General features: G+C 44.8%; 1 protein-coding gene across 1 annotated transcript in view; it reads left to right on the forward strand.

Moving 5' to 3' along the window:
- The first annotated feature begins 6,131 nt into the window (after positions 1-6,131).
- Positions 6,132-21,883, forward strand: part of SLC25A24 (solute carrier family 25 member 24) — a 36,710-nt gene continuing 20,958 nt past the window's right edge. The window contains exons 1-2 of the mRNA XM_069967522.1: positions 6,132-6,158; positions 6,259-6,465. Of these exons, the coding sequence (XP_069823623.1) occupies positions 6,283-6,465 (183 nt within the window). The 5' untranslated portion in view covers positions 6,132-6,158; positions 6,259-6,282. The remainder of the gene's footprint in view (positions 6,159-6,258; positions 6,466-21,883) is intronic.

Here is a 21,883-nt window from a genome sequence, read left to right on the forward strand (position 1 = left end):
TTGTCTCACTAGTGACATCAGATGGATAGACGTGGTATTGCACGCTTCGATTTTCTTTTAGCATACAGTGACATCTAGCGACTCAGTTGTGTAATGCAAGCGGTAACCGAGCAAGAGGAGTCATAGACAGAGCGGACAGTGTGGTCACAGCGACATCCAGTGGAGAGAAGTGGACGCGCGCCAGTACTTTTTCACACACAGCGTTCTTTCACTTTTTGATGCATTTTTTGAGTCATATCCAGAAATAGTTCCAGCATAAAGACGAAGTATAAGTCCTTGCTTTGTATTTCTAATTCCCTCTAAATTGACTCCTAACTTTGACTCAAAAAATCTAATAAAACACTGCATAAAACGCTATAGTTCAGGCACCATTCGCACATCATTGATTTTTTTGCTGACCGCATAATCACTGGTCAAGTGTCTTTTTTTTGTTTATGTCCCGCAAAAAACACCCGCATTGTGTCCGTATTGTGGATCCGCACAATTAGCTAAAATTAAGTCACTAAAAGACTGATCTGCGTTATGCGAAGGAATTTCCGTAAGACGGTTCTCCATTGATTCCTATGGGTTAACCTGTGCCCCAATTATGGACTGCACAATAGCTTGTCCGTTTTTTGTGGAGCTGATTGTGGCGAGTTTTTTGTGGCACGGCCCGAATACGGATTAGTTCATGCTGGTACGTGTCTGTCACAGGTATCAATGGGCACTTGAGAACTGGATGCTGATATATGGCAAAGAGGAGCAGCTGCCATTCATTTCAAGGGCCTGATGGGAATCTCCTAGTGACTCAGTTCAGGCCGTATATGTTATTTTACCAGCGTGGTCTACTGTGTTATTTAGTCCTTGTAAAATAGCGCATACGGCCTGAGCTGAGCCACTAAGAGATTCCCAACAGGTCACTTAAAGGAATGGCGGCGGCTGCTCTCCACCACAGCACATATCAGTTTCAGTTCCCAGATGCTCACTGATACCTGTAAAAGAGAAATGGAAAAAATGCAAACCAAACATTAGATGTGCATTAAACACCTATAAAATACGGTAAAAAAAAAAAAAAGCTCCAAAAACCTCACAAAAATGCATAAAAATCTACCATAAAAGGAGAAAAAAAATGTAAGAAAATGTGAACCTGGCATAAACTGTCCAGAGCAGGAGAAGTTTTCTATGGGGATTTGCTGCTGCTCTGGACAGTTCCTGTCATGGACAGAGATGGCAGCAGAGAGCACTGTGTCAGACTGGAGAGAATATGCCACTTCCGGCAGGACATACAGCAGCTGATAAGTATGGGAAGATTGGATATTTTTAAAAAGAAATAAATTACAAATCTATATAACTTTCTGAATCCAGTTAATTTGAAAGAAAAAGAATTTTGCTGGAGAACCCCTTTATCACTTGCCTAAAGCTAAAAACTAAAGAAAAATGCACAGTGTGAACCCAGCTTGAAAGCATAAATCCATTTTGTTGCTCTCCCACCTGTTCTGTAAAATTTGATGCGGACAAATGCTGCATACACCGGGCAGTCGTGTTGACGAGGCCTGCGTATGGCACCCAGCGAGTTCCATGAGTTTTGAGAAAAAGGTTTGTACACAGAAGTCGATGGGCATGGTACTGTTGGCTCGGCAACCTGACTGCCCAGCGTGTGCCGTATGTTTCCATGCCAAACTTTGCAGAATGCATGAGAGCAATGCTATACTGATGCGTTAAAGAAAAACATGGCCACTTTCTTTAAGAAACAGCACCACCCCTGTCCTCAGGTTGTGTGTGGTATTGCGGCTCAGTTCCCTTGAAGTGAATGGAGCTAAAGTGTAATACCACACACAACCTGAAGACAGGGGTGGAGCTGTGTTTGCAAGACAGTAGCTGTGCTTTTTCTAAGCCTGAATAACTCCATTAGTTGGGGCCTTACAACTGAGACCCCCACCGACCAAAAGAAGGAGCCAGAAAAGCGCATGGCAGCACCATTTACAGCCATCTCCATCCAGCAGCTTCATTATAAATCTATGGGGCTGCTGGACAGAGATGATTGACAGCGAGCGGGAAGATGAGAAGTGCTACCCTGCACATCTCCCTGCTCCTCCTCTGTAGAGATGAGTGAATTTACAGTAGTAGTGAGTTTGTTAGCTCGGCAGTCCGCTGATCAGCCTGCTGCCTTATAACTCAGTGCCGCTCTTCTTCGGTGCCTGGAAAACTGGATCCAGTCCTGGGAAACTTCTCCCAGTTGCCTAGGACTGGATCCAACTTTTCCCGGCAACTGGAGAAGGCAGCAGGCTGATCAGCCGACTGCCGAGCTAACAAAGCGCTTTGCTTCATTAATACTGTAATTCACTCATGTTAAAGGGGTTGTTCACCATTTTTTTTTCTTTCAAATCAACTGATGCCAAAAAGTGCCAAAGATTTCTAATCTACTTCTATATAAAAAAAAAAAAATCTCAAGTCTTCCAGTACTTATCAGCTGCTGTATGTCCTGCAGGGAGTGGTGTATTCTTTTCAGTCTGACACAGTGCTCTCTGTTGCCACCTCTGTCCATGTCAGGAACTGTCTAGAGCAGGAGAGGTTTTCTATGGGGATTTGCTACTGCTCTGGATAGTTCCTGACATGGACAGAGGTGGCAGCAGAGAACACTGTGTCAGACTGGAAAGAATACACCACTTCCTGCAGGACATACGGTAGCTGATAAGTACTGGAAGACTTGAGATTTTCTAATAGAAATAAATTACAAATCTCTTTCTGGCACCAGTTGATTTGAATTTTTTTTTTTGGGTGAACAATCCCTTTAAGTTTTCATGTATCTGTGAGGGTCTTGGCAATGAGAAAAAGTTTTGTTTTTAATAACAGGTACATAAGTAGGGTGGGATTTCCAGTTGTTTTTCATGTAGATGTTACATTAATAACTTTTTTTTCTCTATTAACTATAGTCATTGTCATGCGATCCCGGTCATTGTGTATGGAGATGGTCATTGGCTTTCTATTGCAAACTCCACTGTAAAACATCGACTCCCAACATGCCCAGACAGCCGACATGTTAGGCATGTTAGACATGCCAGACAGTCTGGACATGTTAGGAGTCGTAGTTTTGCACTGGTTTACACTGGAATTAAGGGACTGTTCACATCTTATCCACATCCTAAAATAGAACAGGTCCGAAGACGGCTGCAAAAATGGTGGAGGGTGAGAGGCATAAAACACATCAGTAAAGACTTAAAGGGGTTGTCCAGTTAAAAACATTTTTCTTTCAGATCAACTGGTGTCAGAAAGTTATATAGATTTGTAATTTACTTCTATTTAAAAATCTCCAGTCTTCCCATACTTATGAGCTGCTGTATGTCCTACAGGAAGTGTTGTTTTATTTACATTCAGACACAGTGCTCTCTGCTGACTTCTCTGGCCGAGTCAGGAACTGTCCAGAGCGGGAGAGGATTTCTATGGGGAGTTGCTGCTGCTCTGGACAGTTCCTGTCTGGGCCAGAGATGTCAGCAGAGAGCACTGTGTCTGAATGTAAATAAAACAACACTTCCTGCAGGACATACAGCAGCTGATAAGTATGGAAAGACTTGAGATTTTTAAACAGAAGTAAATTACAAATCTGTATAACTTTCTAACACCAGTTGATATGAAATATTTTTTTTCCCGCTGAAGCACCCCTTTAAGAATGTGAATGTGTATAGTCTGGAGAAAAGAAGGGAAAGGGTGTGTGTGTGTGTGTGTGGGGGAGGGGGGGGCATGATGAAAACATTTATATATGTTACAGGAGGAAGAAGGGAAAGGGGGGACATGATGGAAACCTTTATATATGTTACAGGGGGAAGAAGGGAAAGGGGGAATACGATGAAAACCTTTATATGTGTTACAGGGGGAAGAAGGGAAAGGGGGGACACGATGGAAACCTTTATATATGTTACAGGGGGAAGAAGGGAAAAGAGGGACATAATGGAAACCTTTATACAGTGGTACCTTGGTTTAAGAGTAACTTGGTTTAAGAGCTCACAGTTTTTCAAAATTGTGACTTGGTTTAAGAGCATTGCTTTGGTTTAAGAGCTCCCTGTACTGGGTGGGAGCGCAAGTGGGGGAGGGACATGGTCTGTATAGCGGGGTCTACAGCCCTGTACTCTGTCCTAGGAAGTCTCCCTCACCTTCCAAATCATAGCAGATCAACTTCAGGCTGGGGCTTGCATTAGGGGACAGGACTGTGGAGGTAATCTCTCCATAGCTGTAACCCCTCTCTCCCCAGACAGAGAGTCCTGCATGTATGTGCCCACATCTGCCCTGCTCATTCCTTCATGCTCCCTGCAGTCTCTGTCCGCCCTTGTGTTTCCCATCCTCTACATTACTGTACAGTAACTTATAATATCACAGATTCTGCTGTTTCTGAATGTTTCATTTGTTTCACATGTTATTCAGAATAATAAATCATTATTTTTGGGTGTGGAACCAATTGTCTGCATTTAAATAATTTCTTATGGGAAAATTTGCTTTGGTTTAAGAGTGGATTTGGATTACAAGCACGGTCCCGGAACGAATTATGCCCGTAATCCAAGGCACCACTGTATATGTTACAGGAGGAAGAAGGGAAAGGGAGGACTTGATGGAAACCTTTATATATGTTACAGGGGGAAGAAGGGAAAGGGGGACATGATGGAAACCTTTATATATGTTACAGGGGGAAGAAGGGAAAGGGGGGAAACGATGGAAACCTTTATATATGTTACAGGAGGAAGAAGGGAAAGGGGGGAAACAATGGAAACCTTTATATATGTTACAGGGGGAAGAAGGGAAAGGGGGGAAACGATGGAAACCTTTATATATGTTACAGGAGGAAGAAGGGAAAGGGGGGAAACGATGGAAACCTTTATATATGTTACAGGAGGAAGAAGGGAAAGGAGGACATGATGGAAATCTTTATATATGTTACAGGAGGAAGAAGGGAAAGGGAGGACATGATGGAAACCTTTATATATGTTACAGGAGGAAGAAGGGAAAGGGGGACATGATGGAAACCTTTATATATGTTACAGGGGGAAGAAGGGAAAGGGGGACATAATGGAAACCTTTATTTATGTTACAGGAGGAAGAAGGGAAAGAGGGACATGATGGAAACCTTTATATATGTTACAGGAGGAAGAAGGGAAAGGGGGACATGATGGAAACCTTTATATATGTTACTGGAGGAAGAAGGGAAAGAGGGACATGATGGAAACCTTTATATATGTTACAGGAGGAAGAAGGGAAAGGGGGGACATGATGGAAACCTTTATATATGTTACAGGGGGAAGAAGGGAAAGGAGGACATGATGGAAACCTTTATATATGTTACAGGGGGAAGAAGGGAAAGAGGGACATGATGGAAACCTTTATATATGTTACAGGAGGAAGAAGGGAAAGGGGGGGACATGATGGAAACCTTTAAATATGTTACAGGGGGAAGAAGGGAAAGGGAGGACATGATGAAAACCTTTATATATGTTACAGGAGGAAGAAGGGAAAGGAGGACATGATGGAAACCTTTATATATGTTACAGGAGGAAGAAGGGAAAGGGAGGACATGATGGAAACCTTTATATATGTTACAGGAGGAAGAAGGGAAAGGGGGACATGATGGAAACCTTTATATATGTTACAGGACTAAATAAGGTTCAGGAGGGAAGGGTTTTTAATAAAACTGAACACAAGAACAAGAGGAAACAGTGAGAGGTTACTGGGGGAAAGATCAGAAGCAACGTGAGAAAATATTACTATACTGATAGAGTAGTAGATGCTTGGAACAAACGTCCAGCAGATGTGGTAGGTAAATCTACAATAACTGAATGTAAACTTGCCTGGTGTATACATATATCTATCCTAAGTTAATAAGAAGGGAAAAACTAACAGGGCAGACTAGATGGAGCAGGGGGGCTTTATATGCCGACAATCTTCTATGTTTCTATGACTTGTGCGTCATCCTTTATGCCGAACTGAACTGAACAATAGGCTCCAGGCATAGAGGGGTTAATGAGTAAGCTAAGAGACAGTACAGGCCAAGGGGTGGAGGAGGAAGAGTGAGCTAAGGGAGGAGGCAAGCAAAGAGTGGTGTATTCCCCCCTCCCCTCAGTGTAAGGAATTCCCTGGCCCTCCCCCGGGGCGGCTACATCCTCCCTCAGCCTGGGCGGTGTCCTGTCATAGCTCTAGTACTTGCTTTTCTACATTTTTTTTATTTTGGCCTCCAGTATCCACATCCCGGTCTATCGCTCTTCCCTTAACATTTTTTCTTCTCTCTCTTTTTCCAAGTCGGTCACGTCTGCAGCCTCCGCCATGTACGAACACATCAAGAAGCTGGTGCTGAGCAGGGCTGCCTGCGAGGGATCCGACACCAGGGTGAAGTACGCCGAGCTCTTCAATAAACTGGATGTCAATAAGGATGGGAAGGTGGACATCTTGGAGCTGCAGCAGGGCCTCAAGGCTATGGGGATGGCCGTGGCGGCCGGCGCCGAAGAGGTAAGAGCATCGTAGAGTCCAAGATTTGGGGGGGAAGCTAGGCTTTGAGTTTTATGTTGGACGCTAGGCTTTTCGTGTCTTTAGTACGGATCATGTAAATGTCACGGACGGCTCGTACGTCTGCACCGCACTCATACTGCTATGTGAATAGACCTGGACTATGCGGCCACTCTCCTCGTAGACCTCGGTGTAATGTTGCCCGACCAGTGCGGCTACACATCATATGCCTTGGAATTGGAACACCAATGTATGACTTTAGATCGCAATGTTGAAATCACGACTAATTGTAGTGAATTTGGTCGTGCGGCAATCCGTTCGCTATTGTCAGTTTTAATGCAGCATGCGACTTTAATCGGCCATGCCCGCCACTCGTAGCATTAGGCTTCGTTCCCACTGAGGAAAACTAGCGGAATTCCGCAGCGGAATTGTCCGCTGTGGAATGCCGTTAGCCTCCCGCTCATAATGGGAGTCTATGGGAGGCGCGCGCTCCTGCTCTGTCCGTGCTGAAGAATGAACATGTTTTGCTCAGTGGGAACGAAGCCTAATTCTAAGGTGTATGGGGCTCTCCTGAACAACCATAGACAGATTATGTCGATGGGGATAGGGGTCAGTCTTGATGGAAGTTCCCGACCACTTTGTTTAGGGAGAGATAAGCCGCAGAAAAAGCTCTCTCACTGCGAATTACCCCTCCCCGAAATGAACACAGGATTGCTTGACAGTGGCAAATATTCCAGGAGGATGGATGGATGAGGAGGATGGGCGGCAGGTGGGAGAGATAACCGATGGCTGAACACTTATTGAAGGTATATGGGGTGGGGGGGCTTGGTATACCTTCAGGCTGTGTTCACATATCCAGCATAGATTTCTGCAGATCCGCATGAGGATTAAAGGGGTTATCCAGCACTACAGAAACATGGCCACTTTCTTTCAGAGACAGCCCCACTCTTGTCTCCAGTTCAGGTGTGGTTTGCAATTAAGCTCCATTCACTTCAATGGAACAGAGTTCTGGTGCGTTTACACAGAGAGATTTATCTGACAGATCTTTGAAGCCAAAGCCAGGAACAGACTATGAACAGGGATCAGGTCATAAAGGAAAGACTGGAATCTATCCTCTTTTCAAATCCATTCCTGGCTTTGGCTTCCAAAATCTGTCAGATAAATCTCTCTGTGTAAACGCACCCTTATGCTACGTTTACACGGAGCAATAGTTCGCCCAATCGATCGTTTAACGATTTTGAAGCAATGATTTGGTTTTTATAACGATCAGCGTTTAGACGCATAAATCGTTAGAAACATCGTAAGAAAATTCGTAAGAAAAATCATTAACGCGATCGTTTATAAGATCTCTTAAGCCCATCTTTCACATAGGGTGAATCTTTGAAAGACTGTTTACACGAAACGATCTGCGAATTTTTAGCGAACGATGAACGAAAATTTGAGAACGTGTTAGAAGATCAAAATGAACGATTTTTCGCTCATCGCTTGATCGTTTGCTGTGTTTGGACGGAACAATTATTGCTCAAATGCCATCGTGCCATGCGAAAATTTGAACGATAATCGTTCCGTGTAAACGCAGCATTAAGATATGTGCACACTATGGAATCCTGACACCCGCCACAGATTCCGCAGCCGGCAGCCGTGCGCGTCCGCTTCATTCTATGGTTTGACAGAGTCTGCGGTCCGCCTGAAGAATGAACCCGCTTTTTCTTTGTGCGGACGGCGAAATCTGTCAAACCATAGAATGAAGTCTATGGGAGCAGGGGAGATGCGCGCTTCCGCCAGCGTCCACGAGCACATGCGAGCTGCGGAATCTATGGCGGGTATTCCGTTAGGATTCCGTAGTGTGCACATACCCTCAGGTTATGTACACACTGAGGAATCTGGCCGGATCACTTGCCACTGTTTCTGCTGCTTGCCCCGTGCGCATCTTCCCCCGTGCCATAGAATGGAGTCTAAGGCATGGGTGGAGAAGCACGTGGGGGGCAAGCAGCGGGTGATCCGCCCGGACTCCTCAGTGTGCACATACCCTTAGGGTGCGTTTACACAGAGATTTATCTGACAGATTTTTGGAGCCAAAGCCAGGAACAGACTTTACACAGAGAACAAGTCAAAAAGGAAAGACTGAGATTTCTCCTCTTTTCAAATCCATTCCTGGCTTTGGCTGCAGAAATCTGTCAGATAAATCTTTGTGTAAACACAATTTTACAAAACCTGCACCCAAACTGGAGACAAGAGCGCTCGATAACTTCTTTTAGCTGGGGCTACATGGCGATTCCCTGTTGTTACCAGGAGTCATTGTGTCTCATGAATCCATCGCTCAAGTGAAGCAAAAAATCCACCCTGGTCTGAGGTGACTCCATGAGCGATGGAGTTGTGGTTCCTAGTAGAGGAAGGCTGAAGTAGAAGTAGGCTGAAGAAGTTGGATGCTGCCCTAGGTCCTGAAAAATATGGATACAGCCTATGGCTCTACCCATGTTTTCTAGGACTCTTTAGGGCTGCATCCAACTTCTTCAGCCACCGGTAATGAAATGCTGTGCACTTGGGTTCGGACGGACCTGAGCATGTTCAAGTTGCGCTCATCTGCAGTTCCTGGTTGTGCAACCAAGAACTGCTGTGTAGCCCTAACCTTAAAGGAGAAGTCCAGCGAAAAATGTTATTAAAGTATTGTATTGCCCCCCAAAAGTTATACAAATCACAAATATACACTTATTACGGGAAATGCTTATAAAGTGCTTTTTCCCTGCACTTACCACTGCATCAAGGCTTCACTTCCTGGATAACATGGTGATGTCATTTTCTGGATAACATGGTGATGTCACTTCCTGGATAACATGGTGATGTCACGACCCGACTCCCAGAGCTGTGCGGGCTGTGGCTGCTGGAGAGGATGATGGCAGAGGGACACTGAGGGACACAGGGCACTGGAGGGACACTGAGCATCCCCCTGCCATCATCCTCTCCAGCAGCCACAGCCCACACAGCTCTGGGAGTCGGGTCGTGACATCACCATGTTATCCATGAAGTGACATCACCATGTTATCCATGAAGTGACATCACCATGTTATCCATGAAGTGACATCACCCTGCCACCAATCAGATTCCAACTTTCATTTTCTAAAGAGTCTGTGAGAAATGAAAGGTGGAATCTGATTGGTTGCTAGGGGCAACTGAGCCAGTTTCACTTTACGCCATGTTTGATAAATCACCCCCAATATATTTGGGCGCAGATATCCTCATCCCATGCGTGTGAACACAGTTTTACTAAACCACATTCACACTCAATGGAAAATTTACGCTCAGATTTTCTTCTACAGAAATAAGTATCATGCCATTTACTTCAATCAGATGACAAGGATTATTTAGAGTGAATGACAGGAGTTGCCGGCTGTCTAATGTGAATGGAGGCCTCCTGACTCTCCCCGACAGATGATGTTAGATGAGAAAAGGGTCTGGACTTCAGTTGCCTGACCCTTTTGTTCTCAGGGAGATATGCCTTAAAGGCGTTATCCAGGATTAGAAAAAGCACAGCGCCATACCTGTGCCTCAGGCTGTGTGTGGTATTACGATTCAGCTCTATATATTTCAGTATAATTGAGCTGCAAAACCCCCACACCCAAACTGAGGATGGGAAAGATGCTCTTTCTGGAGGAAAGTGGCCATGTTTTTTTCTAAAAATGAACAATCCTTTTAAATTCCTTCTTTCTGTGGGAATCGGGTAAGAGAGCAGTCAGCTCTTGAATTTGTATGGGCATCTTGAAGGAGAAGTCCAGCGAAAATTTTTATTAAAGTATTGTATTGCCCCCCCAAAGTTATACAAATCACCAATATACACTTATAAGCATTTCCCGTAATAAAGTGCTTTTTTCCCTGCACTTACTACTGCATCAAGGCTTCACTTCCTGGATAACATGGTGATGTCACTTCCTGGATAACATGGGGAGGTCACTTCCTGGATAACATGGTGATGTCACTTCCTGGATAACATGGGGAGGTCACTTCCTGGATAACATGGTTTCACTTTACACCATGTTTGATAAATCTCCCCCATTGTGTGTGTCACTTGTAGTGCTGGCACTGGTGGTTACTGGTACTTGCTATGTCCTGTCAGGGATGGTGAACCTGGACCCTCCAGCTGTTGCAAAACTACAATTCCCATCATGCCTTGACAGCCAAAGGCATGATGGGAATTGTAGTTTTGCAACAGCTGGAGGGCCCCAGGTTCCCTATCTCTATGTCAGGGTAATTGGCCATAGAATGGCGGGTTTCTCAGCTAAGATGCCAACTTCATCATGGGCCAAGGAAGAGCCTGACACCAGTGTGGGTGGCTAGGACAATGGGGTGATTGGCTGCAAAAACAGATCCTTCACCACAGCTTGAATCCCATTGATATGAATAGAAGCCATGACGCTAGTGTGAACAAGGCCTAGGCTATATTTGCAGCAAGAGTACAAAGTAACATCTGGTTCTGGTATAGAAACTATCCATAGACTATATTGAGACTTTCCAGACATGGTTCATCATTGTTCTTAGATCCTGTGTTTGCCATGTATACTATATACTATGTACTATGCAGCATTTTTTATTGGCTGTGCGCTTTGTGCCGCGTCCCCGGGGACATATTTATGCCGGGTTGTTGGATCAATATCTGCAGGGAGTGGTGAGGCCGGTCATGAGGATGACGCTTCTGTTACTTTGCTCTCTGTATTCAACCTTCCAGACAATAAACCATGTCTGGAATAAACCAATGACCAGACGTCACACTGATAAATGTGTATTATCAGTTACATGGCTGGTGCCGGTATACTACGGGGACGTACACTAAGGGCCCTATTCCACCGGACGATTATCGTTCAGATTATCGTTAAATCGTTCGAATATAAACGATAATCGTTCAGTTGAAATGCAGTTAACGATTAACAACCGAACGAGAAATCGTTGATCACTTTATAAGACCTGGACCTATTTTTATCGTTGCTCGTTCGCAAATCGTTCGCATTGAATAAGACATCGTTCGGTCGTTCGCAATAGATACGAACGCAATAGCGAATAAATAGCGAAGAAAAACGATCGCAATTACTATCATAAGTAATGATTATCGTTCCATAGAAATGACCGAATGTTTTCAGGTCTTTCGCAATAGCGGTCGTTTGAGATTGTTAATCGTTAACGATTATGCAAACGATAATCGTCCGGTGGAATAGGGCCCTAATGCCCCTATTCCATGAGTCGTTTGGAGGAGCAAACGAGCGCTATTAGCGCTCGTTTGCTCCTCGTTCCCCGCTCGCTGCCGCCGCTATTCAACGCAGCTGCAGCGAGCGGGTGAGTGCGGGAGGGGCTGCTCGGAGGATCGCTGATCGTCCGGGCAGCCCATAGGATATAGCAGCATCTGCTGCCGACGCTCCTATTCAACGGAGCGACGGCAGCAGATCGCTGCTATATCAGTCGCTTGTTTTTCAACATGTTGAAAAACAAGCGACTGCAACGATCAGCCGACATGAACGATGTCGGCTGATCGTTGCACTCTATTCCACGGGACGAATATCGCTCGTAGCGGCCGAATACGAACGATATTGCTCCTTTAAACGACCAGTGGAATAGGGGCATAAGAAATGGGTTAAAGGGGTTATCCAGGATTATAAACTTTCTTGCAAAAACAGCGCCACTCCTGTTCTCAGGTTGTGTGTAGTATTACACTTCAGCTCCATTTACTTCCATGGAATTGAGCTTCATAATCGCAACCAAACTAAAGACAGGAGAGGCGCTGATTCTGGAAGAAAGTGGCCTGGATAAAACTGGCAAATTGGACTGGTGTCAGAAAGTTATACAGATTTGCAAATTACTTTTTAAAAATCTCTCTGTATTTATCAGCTGTTGTATGACCTGCAGGAAGTGGTGTTTTCTTTGCACTCTGCTGCCACCTCTGTCCATGTCAGGAACTGTCCAGATCAGTAGCCAATCCCTATAGAAAACCCTATCCTGCTCTGGACAGTTCCTGACATGGACAGAGGTGGCATCAGAGAGCACTGTGTCAGACTGGAAAGAATACACCACTTCCTGCAGGTCAAACAGCAGCTGATAAGTACTAAGAGATTTTTAAGAAGTAATTTACAAATCTGTATAACTTTCTGACACCAGTTAATTTGAAATGGATAAATGTTCGCCTTTAACTGTAATACTGCAGGATGGGGTGGGGCAGCTACATTTTACTTTATATCCTGGAGAACCCCTTTAACACGGTCACTGTTGTTAGTGGTCACAGACATACACTAAAGATGTTTGGTCTCGCTGCAGCAGGGCATCCATCTACCATGAGCACAGACAGCAGACCGCCTCCATACACCCCAATAGCTCATCTTGGTATAAGTTTTTTTAAAACATTCTATAGGAAGTTTTCTTATTTTGTCACTTTTTACAGGAAGTCGTTTTTTTTTTTTTACTAATAAGACAGAATGTGCAGCCCGTCTATTGGTGCTGTATGCTGGCGAGCTGTCAAAAAGATATGACTCAAAACCACAACGTATGGGCAGTGGTGCCGAAGCGTGGACAGGGGGTAGTCATCAGGTCCCATGTCTAGCAATGACTGAAACAGACCTTTTTACTCTAATAGAGCAGTCACAGAAGCAAAGTCATGGTGGTGGTGAGGGGGGTGGGGGCAGTCATGGTGGTGGTGAGGGGGGTGGGGGCAGTCATGGTGGTGGTGAGGGGGGTGGGGGCAGTCATGGTGGTGGTGAGGGGGGTGGGGGCAGTCATGGTGGTGGTGAAGAGGGTGGTCGGGGTGGTGGATGTGATGAGGGGGGTGGGGGCGGTGATGGTGGTGGATGTATCGAGGGGGGTGGGGGCGGTCATGGTGGTGGATGTGGTGAGGGGGGTGGGGGCGGTCATGGTGGTGGATGTGGTGAGGGGGGTGGGGGCGGTCATGGTGGTGGATGTGGTGAGGGGGGTGGGGGCGGTCATGGTGGTGGATGTGGTGAGGGGGGTGGGGGGCGGTCATGGTGGTGGTGAGGGGGGTGGGGGCAGTCATGGTGGTGGTGAGGGGGGTGGGGGCAGTCATGGTGGTGGTGAGGGGGGTGGGGGCAGTCATGGTGGTGGTGAGGGGGGTGGGGGCAGTCATGGTGGTGGTGAAGAGGGTGGTCGGGGTGGTGGATGTGATGAGGGGGGTGGGGGCGGTGATGGTGGTGGATGTATCGAGGGGGGTGGGGGCGGTCATGGTGGTGGATGTGGTGAGGGGGGTGGGGGCGGTCATGGTGGTGGATGTGGTGAGGGGGGTGGGGGCGGTCATGGTGGTGGATGTGGTGAGGGGGGTGGGGGCGGTCATGGTGGTGGATGTGGTGAGGGGGGTGGGGGCGGTCATGGTGGTGGTGAGGGGGGTGGGGGCGGTCATGGTGGTGGATGTGGTGAGGGGGGTGGGGGCGGTCATGGTGGTGGTGAGGGGGGTGGGGGCGGTCATGGTGGTGGATGTGGTGAGGGGGGTGGGGGCGGTCATGGTGGTGGATGTGGTGAGGGGGGTGGGGGCGGTAGGATTGCATTCACACACATCACACATTTTGGTTACACATCCCAATTGTTGCATCTATTTCTGCAGCTGAAAGTCCCTTCCATATGTATGAATGACACGGCACAGACATGCTTCACTTCTCGGCCTGTATATTCAGATTCCGTCTTCTTTGTACTGTGCAGAGCTGACTCACTTTGTAATTGGAACCAGACTAACATGACTAACATAACAGACCAGACTAACATGCTTTGCATTGTCTCATGCAGATTTGCAGGAGCAAAGTTTCTACCCTGGATAAGTCTTTTATATACAGTAAGGGGTTTGGTCCTCTATGTAAAAAAAGTTAGGCTGGACTATGTGATTCTACTCAGTCAGAGAGACAACCAGATCTAGTAGAATTCCTTAACCCCTTAAGGACCGGGGCAATTTTGATTTTTGCGTTTTCGTTTTTTCCTCCTTGTGCATAAAAGGCCATAGCAGTTGCATTATTTCACCTAGAAACCCACATGAGCCCTTATTTTTTGTGCCACTAATTGTACTTTGCAATGACAGGCAGAATTTTTGCATGAAGTACACTGCAAAAGCAGGAAAAAATTCAATGTGTAGTGAAATTGAAAAAAAAAACCACATTTTGTGTTTTTAGTGGATATGTGTTTTTACGCCGTTGGCCCTGGGGTAAAACTGACTTGTTATATATATTCCATAAGTCGTTACGATTAAAACGATATGTAACATGTATAACTTTTCTTGTATCTGATGGCCTGTAAAAAATTAAAACCATTGTTTACAAATATACGTTCCTTAAAATCGCTCCATTCCCAGGCTTATAGCGCTTTTATCCTTCGTTCTATGGGGCTGAGTCAGGGGTAATTTTTTGCGCCATGACATGTTCTTTCTATCGGTACCTTGATTGCGCATATATGACTTTTTGATCGCTTTTTATTAACATTTTTCTGGATTTGATGCGACCAAAAATGCGCAATTTTGCACTTTGGGATTTTTTTGCGCTTACGCAGTTTACCGTGCGAGATCAGGAATGTGATTAATTAATAGTTCGGGCGATTATGCACGCGGCGATACCAAACATGTTTGTTTGTTTATTTATTTATTGATTTACTTTTATTAATAACCTGGGAAAAGGGGGGTGATTCAGACTTTTATTAGGGGAGGGGGCTTTTTATTAATAGCAACACTTTTTTTTTAACTTTTACACTTATACTAGAAGCCCCCCTGGGGTTAGGGTTATTCCCCCTGGGGTTAGGGTTATTACCCCCCTGGGGGACTTCTAGTATAAGTGCTTTGATCTCTCATAGAGATCTCTGCAGCATAGATATGCTGCAGAGATCCATGAGATCAGCACTCGTTTGCTTTCGGCTGCTGCAGCCGGAAGTAAACGAGTGGCGAGTCGGGGACGGCGCCATCTTGGAGCGGTCCCCGTCCGGCTTCAGAAACGGAGATCGCTCCTCCGGGACAACGTCCCGGAGGAGCGATCTCCCCACTAGACACCAGGGATGACGCTGCAAACGGTATTTTGACAGCTGCATCCGATTACTGTATTAGCGGGCACGGCGATCGGACCGTGCCCGCTAATACCTGCAGTCCCAGGCTACAATCGGCACCCGGGACCGCCGCGGTCCAGAGCGCGGCCGCCGCGCGGCCCTGCTCTGAACGTCCTTACCGGCCGCAGGGCGTAAATATACGCCCGCGGTCGTTAAGGGGTTAAAGGGGTATTAGCATCTGGAATAGTTATGCCTTATGCAGAGTATGCACAGGATAGGGCATAACTAAGAGATTGCGTGAGTCGTTTTTGCAATCCGTTTTTTTTTCATTCTTATCTTTTTTCTTCAACCGTTTAAAAAAAATAAATAAATTGTGTGCATCCGTTTTGATCCGTTTTTCCATTGACTTCCATTATAAAAAAATGGATCAAAACGCATCCGCTTTTTTTTTAACGGACACAAAAATAAGGTCGTTGTCCCGGAGGAGCGATCCACACGTCCGGCTCGGGCCGGGGTCTGCACCAGCCGCAAGCAATCGAGTGCCTATTTCATTGATCTATGCTGTATAACTATACAGCATAGATCTCAATGAGAGATCAGTGTGCATATACTAGAAGTCCCCCGGAGGGAAAAACCCTAACCCCAGGGGGAAATAACCCTAACCCCAGGGGGGAATAACCCTTACCCCAGAGGGGCTTTTAGTATAAGTGTAAAAAAAAGAAAAAAGTGTTGTTGTTAATAAAAAGCCCCCTCCCCTAATAAAAGTTTGAATCATCCCCCTTTTCCCATGTTATAAATAAAAATAAATAAATAAACATGTTTTGCATCGCTGCGCGTGTAATTGCCCGAACTCCTAATTAATCACATTCCTGATCTCACACGGTAAACGGCGCAAGCGCAAAAAAATCTAAAAGTGCAAAATTGTGCATTTTTGGTCGCATCAAATCCAGAAAAATTGTAATAAAAAGCGATCAAAAAGTCGTATATGCGCAATCAAGGTACCGATAGAAAGAACACATCATGGCGCAAAAAATGACAATCACACAGCCCCATAGACCAAAGGATAAAAGCGCTATAAGCCTGGGAATGGAGCGATTTTAAGGAACATATATTTGTTAACAATGGTTTGAATTTTTTACAGGCCATCAGATACAAGAAAAGTTATACATGTTACATATCGTTGTAATCGTAACGACTTGAGGAACATATATAACAAGTCAGTTTTACCCCAGGGCTAGCAGGGTTTCACAGTGTACTTTATGAAAAAATTCAGTCTGTCATTGCAAAGTACAATTATTGGTTCTTTTACATGGAGTGATAAATTGCTCAATCGATCGCTTAACAAATTTGCAGCAACGATGTGGTTCTAATCCTGATCAGCGTTTAGTTGAAGAGATAAATCGTTTTTACGGTCACTTTTATCAGCGAGTGATGATTTGATAACATGTTGAAAGATTACGACGAATGATTTCTCGTCTGTCGCTTGATGGTTAGCTGTATTTACACGAGCAGATAATCAATCAAATGCGATTGTTATTGAGCAGATTTGAGCGATAATCGCTCCTTATAAAAGGACCATTAGGGATCATAATCATGCGGAAAATCGTTAAATTGTTCGAATTTAAACGATAATTGTCCTGTAGAATTGCAGGCAACGATCGCCAAATTGTTTGTGTGTCGTTGATTTAGCGCTGACCCTAAAATCATCGCTAATTGTTCAGTGTAATGGTCCTTTTACACGGAGCGATAATTCGCCCAATCGATCGTTTAACCAGTTTGAAGCAACGATTTGGTTTTTATAACGATCAGCGTTTAGACGAAGAGATAAATCGTGAGAAAAATCGTTATTGCGATCGTTTTTAAGATCGCTTAAGCCTATCCCACACACAGGGTGAATCGGGGAGTGACTGTTTACACAAAGTGATCTGCGAATTTTTAGCGAATGACCAAAGATTATTTGAGAACACGTTGAAAGATCAAAATAAATGATTTCTCGCTCGTCGCTTCATCGTCTGCTGTGTTTACACGAGCCGATTATCACTCAAATGCGATTGTTATTGGGAAAATTCGAACGATAATCGTTCCGTGTAAAAGCACCATTAATGATCGTAGTAACGACTATCGTTCTGTGTAATATAGTGATTGATTTCAGGCTAACGATTATATTCCTAAAGGACCCTAACCACTAGGGCCTCCTGTGATTTGTTATACATAGGATAGGGCATAACTACCCCAGATGGGAATACTCCTTTAAGGGCTCATGCACACGGCCACATTACTTATTATTTCTATAGAGTCATAATAGGGTTGCCATAGAGGTGAATAGGCCCTCTAATCTACAGTACCCCCAGAATTTTGCACCTATGTATGGAGGACGTATGCCAGTCGTACAGGTCATGAGCTCTACCGCGTCCGTGAGCCCTGAAGCAGGTCATACACATAGTTTAGTTGTTGGACAAACACTCGTAGCCCACAGCTATGTCTCCTGTTCTCACCTACATACATACGCAGGCTATAGTGTTCTTCAATGAGATTAGTGTCTGGAAACAATTGTCCTCATGATCGGTTTATATCACACATATATATATATATATATATATATATATATATATATATATATATATATATATATCTATCCACTTCAGAAACATCCACAGTATATACTGGTGTGGAAGAGGCAGTATACATGGCTACTTTGGAAAAATTTGCTTTAGGAATGAGATGTATTATAGAAGCCTGAGAAAATTTGTGTACATCTTACCCATAAATGTTGGCCCCATAACAACAGCCATTGTGCCCATAAATAACAACGTCACAGTGACTCCCTGGAGTGCCCTCATACACATAATACTGCGGCAGATTGACTCTCATCAATAATACCAGCAATAAAACATTCTACCAAAAAAAAAAAACAAAAAAAAAACCTGTGACCTCTGACCTTGGGGGATAAAAGGCCATATGCTGTACAGAGGTTACTCTATAGGCGCTGTGAACAGTTAGTAATAGACTGTCCTTATTTTCATGTATTCCATGTTCAGCCTCCCGCCTCAGGAGATAGGCCGTTGTTTCTGCATGTAGCGACCTGCCGCACACACCTTTAAATAAACACATCACCGAGTACACTGCCGGCTCATCTACTCTTATCCTAACTGACTTTATATAACGCTATAAAATCAATGACTGCTGACCCAGCCTTCCCTACAGCAATGCAGTGCACAATGAGACGGCTTAAAGGGACACTGGGAATCTGCTGGGTTCCTTCCTTCTTACTATTCTGCATGTGGCTGCAGCAGGAGCCTCTCCCTCTGCCTTGACTGTACTAGGATCTAAAAGCTCTTTAAAATTGTTTGTACTGAGTACATGCAGTGCTACACAAACATGGCCACCTTCTTTCAGAGAAAGCACCACTCTTCTCTCCAGGTCAGGTGTGGTTTTCAATTAAGCTCCATTCACTTCAATGGAACTGAGTTACAAAACCTGCACCCAAACTTGAGACAAGAGTTGCGCTGTCTCTGGACGAAGATGGCCATGTTTTTCTTGCACTGGATTACCCCTTTAATGCATCCTGCATAGCTGTTCTGGTCACTTGCAACCATTGTAAACTTCAAAAAAGTGTCCAGAGTTGACCATGTGACCAAACCTGAACGTTCAGCATTTAGCTCTCGGCATCTGGAGAAGCTAGATGCCGCCCTAGTGTTGCCAGGAAAACCTAGATACAGCCTATTGCCTATGTCTGTATCCATGTTTTACAGGACACCCTAGGGCGGCGTCCAACTTCTTCAGATGCCGGGAGCTGAATGCTAAGTGTTCAGTTTTGGCCACGTGGCTGAACCCAGTCACTTTTCTGAAGTTCACTCATCACTACTTACAAATGATTGTGTACAAGTTCACCTCCTGCTACTTGTGCCATTATATTGTAGATTAGTGTCTCTTTAGGTTATATAAGTTGACAGGTCAAGCAGATGTGCTATATCTTATACATATATATATACATACTAGAAAATGTACCCGGCGCTGCCCGGGTATAAATTGTCAGTGTGTTAATTAGATTTGTTCTAAGGTGCCCAGGAGGCCAAGCTAAAGGTTTTGTTTTATCTGAGTTAATCAGTGGAAATAGTGTATACCTGTAGTGCATAATTGGAGGGGTTCTTTATACCCACAATGTATAGTTTTTAGGGGTCTCGCATATAGTGCATAGTTGGGGGGGCTGTATGCCTATAGTGTATAGTTGAGGGAGGTCCTGTATACCTGCAGTGTACAGTTGGTGAAGGTCCTGTATACCTGTACTGTATAGATATTCGGGGGTCCTGTATACCTGTAGTATATAGTTGGTGCTGTATACCTGTAATGTATAGTTGGTGGAGGTCTTGTATACCTGTAGTTTATAGTTTGAGGGTCCTGGATACCTGTAGTGTATAATTGGTGGAGGTCTTGTATACCTGTAGTATATAGTTCGGGGGTCCTGTATACCTGTAGTAAATAGTTTGAGGGTCCTGTATAACTATAGTATAGAGTTGGTGGAGGTTCTGTATACCTGTAGTGTATAGTTTGGGGTCCTATATACCTGTAGTATATAGCTGGTGGAGTTCCTGTATACCTGTAGTATATTTGGGGTCCTGTATACTTGTAGTATAGAGTTGGTGAAGGTGCTGTATACCTGTATTATAGAGTTGGTGTAGGTCCTGTATACCTGTAGTATATGGTTTTGAGGTCCTGTATACCTGTAGTGTATAGTTTGGGGTCCTATATACCTGTAGTATATAGTTGGTGGAGTACCTGTATACCTGTAGTGTATAGTTTTGGGGTCCTGTATACCTGTAGTGTATAGTTTGGGGTCCTGTATACCTGTAGTATATAGTTGGTGGAGGTCCTGTATACCTGAAGTATATAGTTGGTGGAGGTCCTGTATACCTGTAGTATATAGTTTTGGGGTCCTGTATACCTGTAGTGTAAAGTTTGGGGTCCTGTATACCTGTAGTATATAGTTTTGTGGAGGTCCCGTGCACTTGTAGTGTATAGTTTTGGGGTTCTGTATACCTGTAGTGTCCTGTATATCTGCAGGGTTGTATTTACCCGTATGGCAGTGTTATTCAGTCACAGTGTGTCGGTATTGGTCATGTCTGGTATGGGGGTGTTATCCAGTCACAGTATGGCGGTATTGGTCAGGTCTGGTGTGGCGGTGTTATCCAGTCACGGTATGGTGGTATTGGTCAGGTCTGGTATAGCGGTGTTATCCAGTCACAGTATGGCGGTATTGGTCAGGTCTGGTGTGGCGGTGTTATCCATTTACAGTATGGCGGTATTGGTCAGGTCTTATATGACAGTGTTATCCAGTCACAGTATGGCGGTATTGGTCAGGTCTGGTATGACAGTGTTATCCAGTCACAGTATGGCGGTATTGGTCAGGTCTGGTGTGGCAGTGTTATCCAGTCACAGTATGGGGGTATTGGTCAGGTCTGGTGTGGCACTGTTTTCCAGTCACAGTATGGCGGTATTGGTCAGGTCTGGTATGACAGTGTTATCCAGTCACAGTGTGGCGGTATTGGTCAGGTCTGGAGTGGCGGTGTTACCCAGTCACAGTATGTCGGTATTGGTCAGGTCTGGTATGGAGGTGTTATCCAGTCACAGTATGGTGGTATTGGTCAGGTCTGGTATGGAGTTGTTATCCAGTCACTGTATGGCAGTATTGGTCTGGTATGACAGTGTTATCCAGTCACAGTATGGCGGTATTGGTCAGGTCTGGTATGACAGTGTTATCCAGCACAGTATGGCGGTATTGGTCAGGTCTGGTGTAGCAGTGTTACCCAGTCTCAGTTTGGTATACCTGTTGTGCCCTGTATATACATGTACTGTATGGATGGAGTAGGGGGTTCTGTATATACATGTACTGTATAGATGGAGTAGGGGGCCCTGTATATACATGTACTGTATAGATGGAGTAGGGGGCCCTGTATATACATGTACTGTATAGATGGAGTAGGGGGTTCTGTATACCTGTACTGTATAGATGGAGTAGGGGGTCCTGTATATACATGTACTGTATAGATGGAGTAGGGGGTCCTGTGTATATATGTACTGTATAGATGGAGTAGGGGGTCCTGTATATACATGTACTGTATAGATGGAGTAGGGGGTCCTGTATATACATGTACTGTATAAATGGAGTAGGGGGTCCTGTATACATGTCCTGTATAGATGGAGTAGGGGGCCCTGTATATACATGTACTGTATAGATGGAGTAGGGGGTCCTGTATATACATGTACTGTATGGATGGAGTAGGGGGTCCTGTATATACATGTACTGTATAGATGGAGTAGGGGGCCCTGTATATACATATCCTGTATAAATGGAGTAGGGGGTCCTGTATATACATGTACTGTATAGATGGAGTAGGGGGTCCTGTATATACATGTACTGTATAGA

This window comes from Dendropsophus ebraccatus, chromosome 4 (genome assembly GCF_027789765.1).
Source record: "Dendropsophus ebraccatus isolate aDenEbr1 chromosome 4, aDenEbr1.pat, whole genome shotgun sequence".
NCBI lineage: Eukaryota > Metazoa > Chordata > Amphibia > Anura > Hylidae > Dendropsophus > Dendropsophus ebraccatus.